General features: G+C 43.7%; 1 protein-coding gene across 2 annotated transcripts in view; it reads left to right on the plus strand.

Moving 5' to 3' along the window:
- Positions 1-14,997, plus strand: part of Snx27 (sorting nexin family member 27) — a 93,129-nt gene extending 78,132 nt beyond the window's left edge. Inside the window, exons 8-12 of one of the 2 annotated variants that reach the window (XM_005357014.3) lie at positions 1,166-1,255; positions 9,055-9,204; positions 9,762-9,890; positions 10,509-10,568; positions 11,435-14,997. In XM_005357014.3, the coding sequence (XP_005357071.1) occupies positions 1,166-1,255; positions 9,055-9,204; positions 9,762-9,890; positions 10,509-10,568; positions 11,435-11,482 (477 nt within the window). In that variant the 3' untranslated portion in view covers positions 11,483-14,997. Of the gene's footprint in view, positions 1-1,165; positions 1,256-9,054; positions 9,205-9,761; positions 9,891-10,508; positions 10,569-10,672 lie in introns of both variants that reach the window. The other variant, XM_005357015.3, reaches the window with a different exon arrangement.
- The last annotated feature ends 1,482 nt before the right edge of the window (positions 14,998-16,479 follow it).

A 16,479-nucleotide genomic window follows, 5' to 3' on the forward strand; every position in this document is an offset into this window, starting at 1 on the left:
TGAGAGAGAGAGAGAGAGAGAGAGAGAGAGAGAGAGAGAGAGAGAGAGAGACACGTACGTGATACATACACTCAAATGTAGTACAGATACTGTGGTTCAAATGCCCGTACACAAATATGCTGAGGCCAAGGCAGCACAAAGTTCCTTCCTATGTCATTCTCTGTGTTGTTGTCTTGAGACAGGCTTCTTCTTTTTGTTTTTCTTTTTCTTTCTTTGGTTTTTTGAGACATAGGTAAAGTATTATTTTGTAACATAAACAAATGTAACACATCCTTACACAGTTAAAGTAATGTTCCACAACAGCTGGGAATAGAACCAGGAGTTGATCCAGTCTCTTGACTTCAATCTTGAACTCATTCTCTTTTCAGAGATTCTAGTAAGCCAGGTGTGGTGACACACATCTGTATTCCCAGAACTCAGGTCTGAGGCAGGAGAAATATGAGTTAAAGGGGATCTCCAAACAGGCCTGAGTGAGAAACTTTCTCAAGAAAAAAAGAAGTAAAACTATTAGAAATTATTTTTATCTTAGTATTACAACATCCTTGATTACCGCTGTTATTCTATTCCTTCCTCATTTCTGTGTGTGTGCGCATGTACAGATCCATATCTATCTATCTCTATATGTATGCAAATATATCTATACACGTATGTGTGTGCACCTATTTGGAGAGAGAGAACAAACATGCTTATTTTAGCCCCATTGCCTCAAGTTCAGCAGGTCTATTTCCTAAATGTATTTAGGCCACACCTATTCCTGTTCCTGACTTCATCTGAGAGACTTTCTTACTCAGCGCGCCAAGGGGTGTCTGCCTCTGGCTTCCCCGTAGCCATGGTTACAGCTGCTTCTGTTCTGACTGCACATTGCACACTTGCACTTGGTTGTGTCATTGTTACCTTTAATAGATAATGTGTACTCTCTTCCTCCATGTGTTGTGTCATTGTTACCTTTAATAGATAATGTGTACTCTCTCTTCCTCCATGTGTTTAAGTTTGCTCTTGACAAGAGAGTTCTCACATGCACCCTCCTTAAGTACTAGTTACTCTAGTAAATACACCTGTGTGATGGCATTCCCTCTGCAGCGATGATGGGGGGCTCCAGGTGAATGCAAGCTTTTCTAAAAATGCACCTGCATAATTTTCTTTCTCGGCCTTTGCTTTGTGATAGGCTGTTGATGATGTGAAGAAAGGTTACATTAAAGCAGAGGAGAAGTCTTACCAGTTACAGAAGCTGTTTGAACAAAGGAAAATGGTCATGGTAAGTCTGCGTCCAAATACTTTGATAAAATACCCTCATTACTTCTTAAACTTCTTGTCCTAGTCAGTTTTGAAAGGTACCACAACCTATTCAGAGGCTTGATTAATTAATAGAGGGAGCCTATAGACTTTGATGCAAAATCTCTTTGTATTTCTTCATTGATTACATCAGAAACTTAGATTATTATAATTCAGTATATAATGTTGTTAATAATAACCAAACAGTATTCTTTTGTGTGGAGATGTCATAAGACAAAGCTGGGAATAGTGATCCACTCTGTAATCCTAGCACTCTGGAAGTGGGGACGGGAAGACAAGGTTGTCTTAGCTGCCTAGTGAGTTTAAGGGTCACATGAGTCCTGTCTCGGACCAGTACCAGAGTGATGTCTAAAACAATATGGGCTGGAGAGTTGGCTCCATGGGTAAGAGCCCTTGGTGATGTTGCAGAGGATCTGAGTTTGATTCCCAACATGCACATGGCTGCTCACAACTGTCTGTAGTTTCAGTTCTAGAGAATCTGATGCCCTCTTCTGACCTTCTTGGGCGGTAGGCACACACATGCTGTACTTATATCCATGCAGGCAAAACACTCATACACATGAAATAAATAAATCTAAAAAAATCCTTAACATTATAATATAAATATTCTGTAAGAACCTAGTATTTGTATTTTTTTTAAAGCTTTTAGTATTTATCTATTCTAGAGCATGTCTTAGTCCAGATTAGCCTAGAGCTTGGTATGTAGTCCAGGCTGGCCTCAAACTGTCAGTGTAGACCAGGTTAGCCTTGAGCTTATCTTGAATTTCCTATTTCAGCCTTCCATATGGTGAGACTACAGTTAGGTTTTTAACATTAACATTTAGTTTAGTCATGAGTTAGCAAAGTCATTACTTTTACAACTTATTTTTTCCATTTGTTTAGACAGTTATGCTCAGTAGAACTTTTTTAATATGTGATTTCCTAGAATTGTATTTGATTTAGACACTACTGGCTTCGTGTAACTATTTAAATCTAAATTTGAAATTTAAAAAAATTTATTTAAATTTATCTTGATCTGAAAGTGACAGATCCCTTGGAACTGGAGTTACAGACAGTTGTGAGCTGCCGTGTGGGTACTGGGAATTGAATCTGGGTCCTCTGAAAGAGCAGTCAGTGCTCTTAACCATTGAGCCATCTCTCCAGTCCCTAAACTTGATTATTTATTTTATTTTTTTTGTTTTTTGGTTTTTTTTGAGACAGCCTAATCACATAGACCATGTCTTGACTTCATTCATCGCCCCCAGATACATACACAGAGAATCATTAAGTTAGAAGGTAAATACGGTCAGCATTAATCTTAGCTCATAGCCTTATATCTAGAAAAGATAGCTATTTTATCACTTACATGATAAAAAATAATCTCTTTTCCATAGAAAATCACTAGAAATACAAGAACCATTTTACCAATACATACAAGCAAACTAAAATAGAAAATTAAAAATCTTATAATTAAATATTGGCATGATTTTGGCTAAGGGAATTTTTCTGTCTATGAAATAATATTTTAAAGCACAACTGTTCTTTAAGATACTAGCACTGGGGGGCTGGAGAGATGGCTCAGAGGTTAAGGCATTGACTCTTCTTCCAGAGGTCCTGAGTTCAATTCCCAGTAACCACATGGTGACTCACAACCATCTGTAATGAGATCTGGTGCCCTCTTCAGGGGTGCAGATACACATGCAGGCAGAGTATTGTATTCATAATAAATAAATAAATAAATCTTAAAAAAAATATTAGCACTGGGACCACGTGTGATGGCACACACCCACAGATCAATGTGAGTGTGAGGCCAGCCTGCATAGAACTCCAGGCCAGCCAGAGCTACTTATTGAGGTCTTCTTTCAAAAAATAAACAAAATTCCATTGTCCTGGGAGTTGGAGAGATGGCTCAGTGGTGAAAAGCTCTGGCTACTCTTGAAGAGGACTGAGGGTCAGGTTCCAGCGCCCACATCAGCAGCTCACAACTATCTAACTGCAGGTCAGGGGATCTGATGCCTTCTTCTGCCCCAACAGCACCAGGCACACATGTGGTAATAAGCACACATACAAAAAAAGTAGAAAATATATTTTAAAAAGCATACTTGGAAGCTGGGCAGTGGTGCACACCTTTAATCCCAGCACTCAGGAGGCAGAGGCAGGTGGATCTCAGTGAGTTCTAGGCCATTTTAGTCCACAGAGCTAGTTCCAGGACAGCCAGGGCTGTTACACAGAGAAACCCTATCTCAAAAAAAAAAAAAAAAAAGGGAAAGAAAGAAAAAAGCATACTTAAGATTGTGAAACCTGAAGAGCTTCAGAATCTCAATTCAAGCTTGGGGAGACTTGGCTCCCAGGGTTCTTCCATATTTCCATTAGACCTTTGGTTTGACCTTAGACAGGTGAGCTGGGAGAGCACAGAATTCTTTAGAATGGACCCTTCACCCATTCACCTGAACTGTACTGCTCTGTTAGGTACTATACCTCCTCTTATTAACTACTGAACTTTAATAAAATGTCCTTTACTATACTTTTCCTCTTTCACCCAAGTGGTCACTTACCTAAGTCATATGTAATATTTAGCTATTCAAAATAGAGAATGGACAGAATAATTCTGTGTGCTTGCTTTGTTTTTAGGCGAGGCCTTCTACCCAGGCTGGGGTTTCACTTGCTATCTAGCCAAAGCTGGTCTTGAACATCTTCCCACTTCCATCTCCCAGGTTCTAGTATCAGAGATGCAGACACTGTGCCTAGCTTTAACGTTTGTTTTTTTAGATATATGTTGTCAATATGTTAGAAAATAAAAATTTACCTTTTCTAATTTTAAATTCATGTAAAGTATCAGTGTTTCTTCTTTTCAAGTTTGCTACAAATGCAGCAATATTAGGATTGTGTACCTAAGAAATAATACCAACCCGAGAATCTCCAAAGACCGGGTCCCTGTAAGACTGTATCTGACTTCCTGTCAAGGATATGAGTGCCCTTCGTTTCCATTCAGATTTTCTTTAGAATTTAGGCCAATAAGGACTGTCTTTGAAGGTTTTGCTTTCAGGAGTGACGTTGTTGAATCCAAGGATAAGAAGAGGAGATCCAGTCTGTACTGGTCCATTCTAGACTGGTTATGAAGTATTAGCCTCATTTTACAAAGTGTACTCAGAGTACTCAGAGTGCAGTCCATACCCAGTGTCCTAGTTACTTTTCTTGCTTATTGTGACCAAATACTAGACAAGGGAGGAAGAAGTTACCCTGGCTTACAGTTAGAGAGGATTCAGTCCATCCATCATGGTGACAGGAGTGAGAGACTCCCTTAGGGACCCGCTTCTTCCAGCAAGGTCTGCCTCCTGCAGCTTCCTTCCACAGCCAGCTGGGGACCAAGTGTTCAAACCCATGGGCCTATCTGAGTCATTTACATTCAAACCAGTTTGTAGGATCATGTGACTCCTCAGAGTAGAGCTGGGGTTAGGAGTGGGGTTAGAACTGCCGCTCATGTTGCATGTTTCCCTGGAGTCAAGGGAGAGGCAGTACCCTTTACTTCCAGGCAACGTTTTTCCAGTGGGAGAGGCCCCAGGAAATCTTAATATCACAGAGCTTTCAGAATATGCAGAGGTCCATGTCTCTTCTGGTGGCTTTTTCTTAATCGTTGCCTTTATCTGCATGCTGCTTTAAAAAAAAAAAAAAAAAGAAAAAGAAAAGAAAGAGGGCCTGGGTATGGTGGACCAAGCTTGTGATTCTAGTACTCATGACAGAGACAGAAACAAGTTTAAGGCTAGTCTGGTGTACTTAACCTGCTCCAGGTTATCCTACCTGACCACATAATAAGACCCTATCTGAAAGGCAAAAAATCTGTACAGTAAAATGCCCTATTAGGAATATACAAGTATGTTTGTCAGAACAGCAGAAGACAATTCTCAGTGAATTTCTTTTATGTCGTGTTGTCTGAGGTTTCTGTCCTGCCTGGTTACCACAGTCGTTAGGTCCCACAGAATCACACAGAAGTCTACATTAGTTATAAACTGATTGGTCCATTAACTTCTTCTTATTAACTCTTATAACTTATATTAACCCATTATTCTTATCTATGTTAGCCACATGGCTCAGTACCTTTTTTAGTGGGACAATCACATCATCCTTCTGTGGTTGGGACAGGACTGGGCTTCCTCCTTCTCAGAATTCTCATGTTCTCATAGACCTGCCTCTACTTCCTGTCTGTTGTCCCACCTATACTTCCTGCCTGGCTACTGACCAATCAGCGTTTATTTAAAACATAGTTGATAGAATATAGACAATTGTCCTGCACCAGTGTCAACTTTTTTTTGTGAAAGAACATGCAGAACTCATCTTCAGGTTCTGTGACATCCACCTGCATTACAGGTTCTGAAGCACCCTTGAGCAGAATAGCTGTGTGTGAGCCTGTCAGCCTGTCTTTTTAAAGATTTATTTACTTATTATGTATACAGTATTCTGCTTCCATGTATGCCTGCAGGCCAGAGGAGGGCACCAGATCTCATTACAGATGGTTGTGAGCCACCATGTGGTTGCTGGGAATTGAACTCAGGTCCTCTGGAAGAGCAGCCAGTGCTCTTAACCACTGAGCCATCTCTCCAGCCCCTGCCTGTCAGCATTTCTAATGACTGTGTTAGGAGTATGACTTGGATTGGATGTTGGGAGCCTGGGTTCAGGGCATTCTTTTTCCTTTACCATTTTATCCTAAGTTTTTAAGCACACAGAGAAGCTGAAAGGATGGCACATGTACCACCTGCTACACTGGCTGTCTGTCTTCACCTTATAACCTGCATGCTTTGTTTGGCTCTGTCTTGTACTGGAGTTTTTGGTTTTTTTTTTATTTGCTTCCCTCTCCGTAATGCTGAAGGTTGGAACCAGGACTTCACACGTGTTTGGCAGGTATTCTTTCTCCCAGTCCCTACTCTGGAAGTTTTTGTTTTTAATGTGTGTTTGTCTGCTTGTCTGTATGTGTACCATGTGCATGCAGTGCCCAAAGAATCTAGAAGAGGTTGTCATCTTTTGGAGCTAGAGTAATAGACAGTTGTGAGCCCTGCAGTGTGGGTGCTGGAGACCGGACTTTGATCCTCTGCCTGCGCAGCAACTGTTCTTAAATTCTGAGCTATCTCTTTAGCTAGCACCCTGCTCTAGAGTTTTTAAAAGTAATTTCCAGATCTGTCATTTCATAACCATTCCTTTTTGTACTCCAAGTGGGTGTACTGTCACTCCTTCAGCTCTTAAGACATTTTTTTTTTGTTTTCTGTTTTTGTTTTTGTTTTTCGAGACAGGGTTTCTTTGTGGTTTTGAAGCCTGTCCTTGTACTAGCTCTTGTAGACCAGGCTGGTCTCGAACTCACAGGATCCACCTGCCTCTGCCTCCCAAGTGCTGGGATTAAAGGCGTGCGCCACCACCGCCGGGCTTAAAAAGATTTTTAACTACTGAGCAGTGGTGGCCCACACCTTTAATTCCATCATTCAGGAGGCAGAGGCAGGCAGATCTCTTGTGAGTTCGAGGCTAGCCTGGTCTACAGAGTGAGTTCCAAGACAGTCATGGCTACACAGAGAAACTTTGTTGGGTGGTAGTGGTGCATGCTTTTCATCCCAGCACTTGGGAGGCAGAGGCAGCAGATCTCTCTGAGTTCAAGGACAACTTGGTTCCAGCCAGGGCTACACAGAGAAATTTGTCTTGAAAAGGAAAACAAAAACAAAAAATTTTTAAATTATCATTTATTAATTATATAATTATGCATTAAATTCTGTGCATAAATATTTTATATTTGATGCTAACAAATAATATTGTGACATAGTTGCTATCATTCTTTCCACTTTATCAAGTAAGAGAGTAAGGGGCTGGATTGAGTAACTTGTCTAAGGTTCTATAACTAGGAAATAATGCAGTTTGAGTTCCAGCGCAAGGTCATCTGAGCCAGCCCAGTGACCCAGTCACTCCTCTCTGCTGTCTATTCCAGGCCTGTTACTGGTTATAGCTCAGAAGAGTTTCTGCCCAGTCCAGAGCACCTGCCTCATGTCATATTTGCCTGTATGTAGCAGGCTTTGCTCTTCTTCTCATAGTGCTAGAGCAGCAACTAACATCTGTGTCCATGGGTACAGGAAGGACAGTAAAAAGGGCAGAGGTGGGTGGAGTGGGATGGTGGGAGGATGAGGGGAAACAGGCTCTTCTGAACTCACCTGCCTTCGTTTTTGTTTTTGTTTTCCTCTGTTCTTCATTGTAATTTCCCATCTTTTCACTTACTTTACTGAAGAAGAATATAAAGTAGGCAGGGTGAAGCCGGGCGGTGGTGGCGCATGCCTTTAATCCCAGCACTCGGGAGGCAGAGGTAGGCTGATCTCTGTGAGTTCTAGGCCAGCCTGGTTTACAGAGTTCTAGGATAGGCTCCAAAGCTACACAGAGAAACCCTGTCTCCAAAAACAAACAAACAAACAAAAAAGTAGGCAAAAAAAAAAAAAGTGATCCCTTTCTCCCTGGACCCTGAGCCCTTAAAAGCAGTAGCAGAGCCGCAGATGGCCTGGTGTCCTTTGTTGTGCTCGTGTCATCTCTTGGTAAGAGAGAAGACAGCTGTCTGGCTCTCATGTGCTGAAGTCACCTAGGGTGGTGCCCTGGTCTTCTGTGACTTCCTGTGCGCGTGTGGGAGTAATCCCGTATGCTTATTTCCGAGGCAACCCTTGGAAGGACACCAGCTCAGAGATTGTGAATCTTTTTATTTCCTCCTTCATCTCCCTTTGTCTATGTGCTTTTGTGTTCCATCCATGTGTCTTCTCGCCTTGGAATTGTGAGTTGAATCAGAGACCAGGTGTAACAGTAGATTGGGAGCAAGGCCAAGTGAGCTTCAGAGTTCACAGGCATCTCTGGATTAACCTTGAGAGGATCGTGTATTTGTGTATTTGGGTCCAGATGCTGTATGAGGACGCGCACGGTCTTAGTTTTCTCTGTGCTGCTGTGATGAAATGCCCTAACAATCAGCGGAAGGTTTATTTGAGTTCGTAGTTCAGGCTGTGGGACTTGAAACAGCTCATCCCAGCACACTGGCACAGTGCATAGCACTCATGCCTGCTCAGCTCACCTTTCCCCTTTAGACAGTCTAACTCCACAGCCCGGCAGTTGTGCCGCTTGTGTTTAGGCTGGGCCTCCCACATCAGTTTAAACATGTGACCCCACCTCCACCACAGACGTGCCCATGGACAGCTCAGTCTAGACAGTCCCTCACGGAGCCCCTGTCTCAGTCGGTTTTAGAATGTGTTGAGTTGGCAATTGAAACTAACTACCACACTTAGATACTTGAGACTTGTAACAACAGAGTTACTTAGGAATTCATTGATGCTGAAGAAAGGGAAGTCTAGGTATCTGGTCTAATTGTTCCATTTCTGACAAATAACCTCACTCTGGGGGTGTGAGCTGTGTAGTAGTTTAGTCTCCATCATTAGGATCGGTGTAACTTGGTTAGCAAAGATGGGTAGAAACAATTATGAAGATAGACTAGATTCCCGTGCCTGAAGTGCAGTGGAGGGAGAGGACCACACCGGCTGAAGCTGGTGGTCTTGACAACAGTGTCTTTCCTGTCGCTTTAAGTGAAGAACTGGTGTTAGGAGGGTGGCGGTAGAAGCTAAGAATGGGATAAAGGAGTGCACAGAGGCCTGACCCAACGCAGGGACAAATGCGAGTCAGAAGCCAGGGCTTTGAGCAGTTTTGGTGAAATACTCTTGTCCATCCAGTAACTCTGCATTGTGCTTCAGTGTCTTTGTGACATGGTTTTCACTTTTGTTTATTTAGTACCTCAACATGCTAAGGACTTGTGAGGGCTACAATGAAATCATCTTCCCACACTGTGCCTGTGACTCCAGGAGGAAGGGGCACGTTATCACAGCCATCAGCATCACGCACTTTAAGCTTCATGCCTGCACTGAAGAAGGGCAACTGGAGGTAGGCGTTTCCCTGGGGCTGGTCCAGGAGCTCTGTGATACTTTCTGTGTTTTAGATCCTCTTTGTGGGACAATTGAAATCAAAACTGTGTTGATAATCAGTGAATCCATATTGATCATTACTTCATTGACTCCTTACACCAAATTATTCATTTTGATTATTGTATGGTGGGGGTGTGTGTACACATGTGTGTGCGTGCATGTGAGTGTGCATGTGCATGTGTGTGTATGCTTTCGTTCATGTATGTGAGTGGGCATGCATATGTATGTATGTGTGCGTGTTGTATGTGTGCATGCACACACATGCATGTCATGGTGCATTTGTGGAGGTTTTAAGATGACTTTGTGCTAGGGTCTTTTTCTCTTTTTCCACCTTTGTTCGGGTTCTGGGGCTCAAACTCAGGTCACCTTGCCCAGCAAGCACTTACCCACGGAGCCACTGTCCCAGCCTCAGTTTCTCTTGTCCCAGCCTTTCCCTGAAGCACTAGTGTTTCTCTGTCAGAATGCCTTTACCTCAGCTAGTCTGTAGTCCTTACTCTGGTGTTCTTGGCTGTCTAGAACCAGGTCATAGCATTTGAATGGGATGAAATGCAGCGATGGGACACAGATGAAGAGGGGATGGCCTTCTGTTTTGAATATGCACGAGGAGAGAAGAAGCCTCGATGGGTTAAAATCTTCACACCATATGTGAGTGGGAGATGGGGGCACAGGGGAGAGAGAGTGGGCTTTAAGTAAATCCTAGTGGGAACTAAAGGGAAAAAATGCATGAATCTGGGGCTCCAGGAAGCATTGAAGTTATGATCTCAGAGAATTCTTTCTCTCCATTGTCTTGCTGTAGTTATTGTTTGTTTGTTTGTTTGTTTGTTTGTGACAAGATCTCACAATGAAGCCATGGTTGGCCTGGGACTTGCTAATGTAGACCAGGCTGGCTTTGAGCTCAAATCCGCCTGCTTCTGCCTTCTGAGTGCTGGGATTAAAGATGAATGCCATCACAGCCTGGTTTCTCTGGAGTATTTCTATAGCCCTAAACACATACTTCATTCCTTTGTTGATAGCCATAAGATCAAAAGGAATAGTTTGATGTTTTGTCCAGCTGGGATTGTGAAATTGCATCCATATGTCATAGTCACCACTAGGAGGAGCTCGAGAACAATAGATTGCCAGGTCTGTGTTTAGGGTTCACAGCAGGATCTTTTTCTGTCCTGGGTGGGTTTGGAAGGTGGGGTGATAGAGCTGAAGTTCAAAGACAGATCTTGTGTTTGCTCTTGGGAAGTCAGTGAGTATTGCTACCTTTTTTTTTTCCAGTTCAATTACATGCATGAATGCTTTGAGAGGGTATTCTGCGAGCTCAAGTGGAGAAAAGAGGTAATTGTAAAGAATTCTTGAATTAATTTCCTCATCTTCTTATTTAAAATTTATAGGTCCATGACCAAATACTGGGACCCTCACCTCCATTTCTGTCTTTCTAGGAATATTAGTTAGAGACTGATTGTCCCATGTGAGCCAGGACATTCTCCCAGCAAGGCTGGCCTCTGGATGGTGAATGGGCTATGCACAAAGCCCTGCTTCTCCCCTTGTGTAGGGGTGGACACTGGCTGCAGGCTCTTCCACCTCTCATGGCTTCATGGACCCTCTTCTGCCTGTTTGTTTGATTTTTATTGTTGTTGTTGTTTTAATCAAATAACCCTCCATGCTGTTCCTGACCCAGGAGAGCACCTGCCCTGAGTTTTAGCCATCTGCCGGGATAAGTCACAGTAGGGTCTTTCTTCACTAACCAAGAACATACATGTGGGGGAAATTTGTCGCACTGTTGTTCACAGCATCCGTGCTGGAGCAGAATTTAGAAAACTGTCTAAATACTCAGCTACTTAAATTCTCAGAGAAAATCAGGGAATCAAAAGGTCCGGTCAGTCATGTGGAAGTTGATGTTCTTGCTATAGTAGAAAGAACACTGGGCTCTGAAAGTCACCTGGGATTTCTCCTGCTTCTTTGGTCTGTGATTTTGGGTAAAGCAACTTCCTTAGATCTGAATTGTCTCTTGTAAAACAGGAAGACTGAGCCAGGTGGTGGTAGTGAGAGAGAGTTCTCTGTGCTCAAGGAGGCTGTGGTTCTGGATGGGAAGCTGGTCAAGCTGTCAGCTAGGCTTGCTGCTCCAGCTCTGTCTGAGGATTGTCTCCAGATCAGAGTCCACGCTGCTCCTCAATAACTCTTCTTTTTTTTTTTCCTTTCAGAATATTTTCCAGATGGCGAGGTCACAGCAGAGGGATGTGGCCACCTAGCCTTTCCTCATTCCATCCCTTCTCCTTGCCCTCATTCTCTTGGCCCTCTTGTCTCCCATGTCAGACAGTAACCATTAACACAAAAGAAGAAAAAAAGGTCGTTATATCCCAAAGTCCTAAGCTAAATATTAATAATTCCCTGTGAACTTCACGTCTCTGGAACTGAGCTGGTAGAGAACAGCAGGTTGATAGTGCCAGAAGTCCACTGAGATCAGACAGAAGTAAGCCCACCAACTCACCAAAGGCACCCTTGTCGTTTCCCCAGGCCTCGTACCAACAAACTCTCCTGTACTATATTTTTAAAACTGGAACTATGAACTCCATCCGTTTGCACTGTTCAAGCATATATATGTATGTATGTAAAAAATTATATATACACAAATTAGCTGCACGTATATACATATATATTTCTTTTTAAATTTCCTATTGATGGCAGTACCTTTTTTAGCTTGTGTTTTTACACACCTTTCACTGAATTCATGACCTCTCTCTTGCTCTCTTTATTTTGAAACAAACTTTAAAAAGGAAAAAAAAATTACAGGGAAAATACCTCTCCTCATGCAGGACTCAGAAAGTTTACAACCTGCTTGGTTCCCCCCCCTTTTTTTTGTGTTGAGTACAGTTTCTGGCTATTGGTTTGCCATAGAGTCCGAGGAGCAAGGAATGTATGTCTTTATCTTCAAGAGGGTGCTGAGGAGGAGAAAGGCTGTTTCTCAAGAGCAACTAGACTGCAGGTCTACAGGGAGTCTAAAGACCTATGGTCTCCATTCCAAGTCATTGTGACTGACTAGTCCATTCTGCATCTCCTTCCTGTTTCTTTCGGGCCTTTTATATGCTTCCTTTCAACTGGCCCAAAACAGAGGTGAGGGTAGTGTCAGGGAGCTGTCACCATAGGAAACTTCTCTTCTGCAACAGGGACAGTATTAGGAACATACGGAGGGAAGGAAGGAAGCAGTGCCTCATGTTTATAAGGGTTTACCTCCTCCGTTCCTGTGGAGTAACTACCTTTATTTTATACCCTCCATGACTTCCTTAAACAGTTTTGTGGGGAGGGAGTGACTTGGGGAAACTTAGAGTCTGGGTCTCTGTCAACCAAATCATAGCCCTGTTCATGCCAGCTCAGGGCCAGGAAGAAGTGGAATATGCTTGATTTCAGTTGGTCTCCACTCTTTACTTCAAAGGGGACTGGAGAGAAGTCTCTCAGAGTTCTTCATCTGGGGCTGGATTGGGCCTCAGTGGGCAGAGTGCTTGCCTGGTGTACACAAAGCCCTAGGTTCCACCCCAGCACAGCATAAATCTGGGTGTGGTGGTGCACACCTGTAATCTCAGCACTTAGTCAGAAGTTCAAGCCCATCCTGAGTTCAGGGTTATCCTTGATTCCATGAGACCCTGTCTCAGAAGTAGAAGAGGTCTTTGTCTGCCCTTGCATTTGGACTTCTAGGGCCCAAGAACTACATTAGGGGCATAGGCCAGGGCTGGCACTAGGGTAATATTCTCAGACCTTGAGTTCCTGCTTCCCCGCTGTACCTTCCAAATAGAAGCCTCCATCGGCTGGCATCTGGGCTTTATACAGCTGGAAGGCAGCCGGAATTGGGTGGTGTTGGCAGTGTTGGGTTTGGTTTAAAACTTCATACTGCTTTTATACTGGTTTTGCAGATTACTAGGAGACCACTTTTCTGTCTCTATTATTCTGGCAGCCACTTGTTAGGACAGCCTGTTCCTTCCCTCTACAAATCTGTGGGACCACAGAGTATAAAATATACGAGTGGTGAGTGTTTAAAGTTGGAGAGGGTGGTACTTGATTTGAAGGCTTTGATCCAGGATCAACTCTTCCTTCTGGCTTTAATCCTGAGTCTGAGTACCTTAAAAGTAGATGCATTGATTTCTACTCCAAGGTACTTTGGAGGTCATCTTTGTTCAAACTGTAAAAATAGCAACAGTGTGCTCCTGTTCCCTCAGTGAGAGAGGCATGAAAGAGTCTACTTAACAGCCTTCTAGAGAAGAGATGGCTTTTTGGAGGTCTCTAAGTATGAGCCCCAAAGGTGTTGGCCTGTTAACAGAATCTGTGTAGGAGCAGCCTGGGTCTGCAGTCTCATAGCTGCAGCAAGGAGACGGGAAGGGGGAGACCCCGAGGGCTCAGAGTAGGGCTCCAGTCATGGAGGCAGAGGCCACCAAGGCCAGAGACCCACAGCATCCAGCCCCTTTGCATGAAGCAGTGTTAGATGTAACTCTACTCCATCTGCCCATTTCCCCTGCACTTTTTCTTTAGTCCCTACTATGTTTTGTAGTCCTGGCTTCTGCCCAGGGTGGCATCTGTCTCCCAGTCTTCTTTTGCAGTTTGTCTCTGAGAAAGGGAATCCGCCTCCCCATCTTCACCCCAGCAGGATCTTCCTGCTCTCCCATTGTCTCCTCCATGTTGAGTTTCTATGAGACAAAAATTCAGAAGATTTTTATGGACCCTGAGAAACCTGACCCGTAGGAAGCTTTGTTTGGGTAGTGCTTTGAGCTTGCTGCTCTTTGTATTTTTATCCTGGTGCACATTTTCCTGCCCTCCCCATGCCGAGGCCTAAGCTCAGCACAGCTACATATACTTTAGTGCTTAGGGCAGCTCCGAGGCCTGGACAGAGCTCTCAGGGAGGAACGAGATAAATATTCCAGCATCCTCTTGCCTGGCCCATTTAGTTTTATCCTTTAGTTACCTGGGCCAGTAGCTTTGAGTTACCCCTTTTATAGCTCCAACCCTGTGCTTGGAGCAGCAAAGTAGGGCACTGATAAGAGGGGACACCTCTTTCATCTCAGAATTTCCAGCTTAAGGGCCAGCTCCTAGAAAGCCGCTTTCTTAAAGGGACCTGCATGCATATGAGTTGACCTTAAGTCTCCCGGACTGGAGGGTCTCCCTGTCTCCTGTCCATTAATATGTCTGGGGATGGCCTCAGCACATGGCTGCTCCTTCGCCAGTTTCGTGGGTTACTTTAACTTCATTTTGGAGGAGGGAGAGAGTGGCCGAATACTCAGAACTAGTGGGAGGGAGAATGCTTCTATAGCCCCCCACCTTGGTTTCCTCTTAATCCAACCTGAGTGCATCTGCCAGGCTCCCTCTACCTAGACAGCAGCAGCTTTTTCAGCAGTAACTGAGGTGTACGGAAACTGGGCTCTAGGGAGGAACAAGACTGAAGAGGGGCTGACTCTGGTAGGAGCACCTGGCCAGCTGCTAAACGTGGGTGCCAACTTGATATCAAGCCCCCTTTTAAGCCAGTGAGCTGGGCTTCAGTTTTTCCCAGGCCATGCATCCTTTTAATTTATTTGAGAGAAACTCTTAATTGTATTTTCACTGCAGTATCTTGTATTTTTATTTGTGATCTATGAAATGTGAAGAGAAAATGCAGAGACCACACTGGCTCCAGTGTTTCTCCAGCCCCTGCTCTAGAGCTAACCACTCTAAGATTGTTTGGTAATGTCACTTAGTGTAATTAATTGTAACATATTCTTTTAAATAAATTGATTTATTGATGAAACAATTCTTTGGTTTCCTAGACTACAAATCCTTTGGGTTATGTGGGAAGAACTAAGGAGGGGCCCTTGAGAGTTTGGTTGGAACGACTAGTCTGAAGATGAGAGGGAACATCTGACTGGTTTCCCAGTACCCGGAGAGGCAGGGGATAGAGGCAGGAAGGGACAGTTCTTTTCCCAGTAGCTCCCTCAGAAATCCCACCTGCTTCCTCAGCTCTTCGTTTGTTGAGCTCTCCTGCACAGAATCTGTGACTATTCACAGACCCCTTCACCAAGCACAAAGAAAACCTGGCAGAGCCTCTGGGACATAGTATTAGGCCCCACCTCGCCCCCAGCATGTGTGGATCTCCTAAGTAAACAAGGAAACATTTTTAGATCACCCCTAGCGAATACCTAGGCAGCACCAGGTCTGGGGGCTGAGAATAAGGATGATCCTGTTCTCCTTGCTCTGAGGTACCAGGCCACCTCCTACTCAGAAGCTCAGCATTTGTAATGGGTCAGACATCTGTTTTATGAATCTTTGTTTTTTCGTTATTTTCATAACCTTTACCACTTGCTTTTCTTCCTTAGCTGACCCTAAGAGCAAGGACCAAGTTTGACATTTGGATTTGGGAAGAGCCGATATTCACTGTCTCATTCGCCCAGCCGCCAACGTCTAGTATTTGGAATCTGACACTGGCCACTAGACATTAAAAAAATCTTTTTTTTTCTTTAATTAGGAGAGATCCATAGAAAGGTAGAATTATAGAATTAGAATTACAGAGGTTAAAGCCAGCTCCATTAAGAAATACCATGTGTATGGGACATCGTGTGAGAAACTACAGTAGATACAGGTATGGTCATAGCCTTAAGAGGAGATTTCAGGGCTATGAGCGTTCCAGTTAAAGGCCCAGACATGGTGGTGCATGTCTATAAACTCAGGACTCAGGAAACAGGAGGATTAGGAATGTAAGACCAGACTCAGCTACACAGCAAGTTCACGGCCAGCCCGGGGCCACATAAGACCCTGTCTCAAAATTGAGGGAAGGACCAAGATGGTTCAGTAAAGATGCTTGCTGCCAAGCCTGACCACCTGAGTTTGATCCCTGTGTCCCACGTGGAAAGAGAAAACTTGATTTCCACGAGTGATTCTCTGCGTACACATGAGTTGTATTGCATGCACATATGCAATAAATATAATAAATATTAGGACTTAAAGATGAAGGCAAACGGAAATTAATGTGAATTATTTAACATGAGTAGAATTTCATCAAGCAGGTCTCAAACAGTATTGGGCTGTTATGCATAAGACACTGCAGCAATGGAGAATGAAGAAACCCGGGGTAAGAAAGACCAGACTTGTCCAGAGCACAGTGAGAACGCTGTTTCAGCTGAACAGAGGGTATGTACAAGAATGCAGTTGGAGGTAAGGGTTCCCCCAGCCCGTTTCTACACACACACACACACAGAGAGAGAGAGAGAGAGAGAGAGAGAGAGAGAGAGAGAGA

The sequence above is a fragment of the Microtus ochrogaster genome, chromosome 21 (genome assembly GCF_000317375.1).
Source record: "Microtus ochrogaster isolate Prairie Vole_2 chromosome 21, MicOch1.0, whole genome shotgun sequence".
In the NCBI taxonomy this organism is placed as follows: Eukaryota; Metazoa; Chordata; class Mammalia; order Rodentia; family Cricetidae; genus Microtus; species Microtus ochrogaster.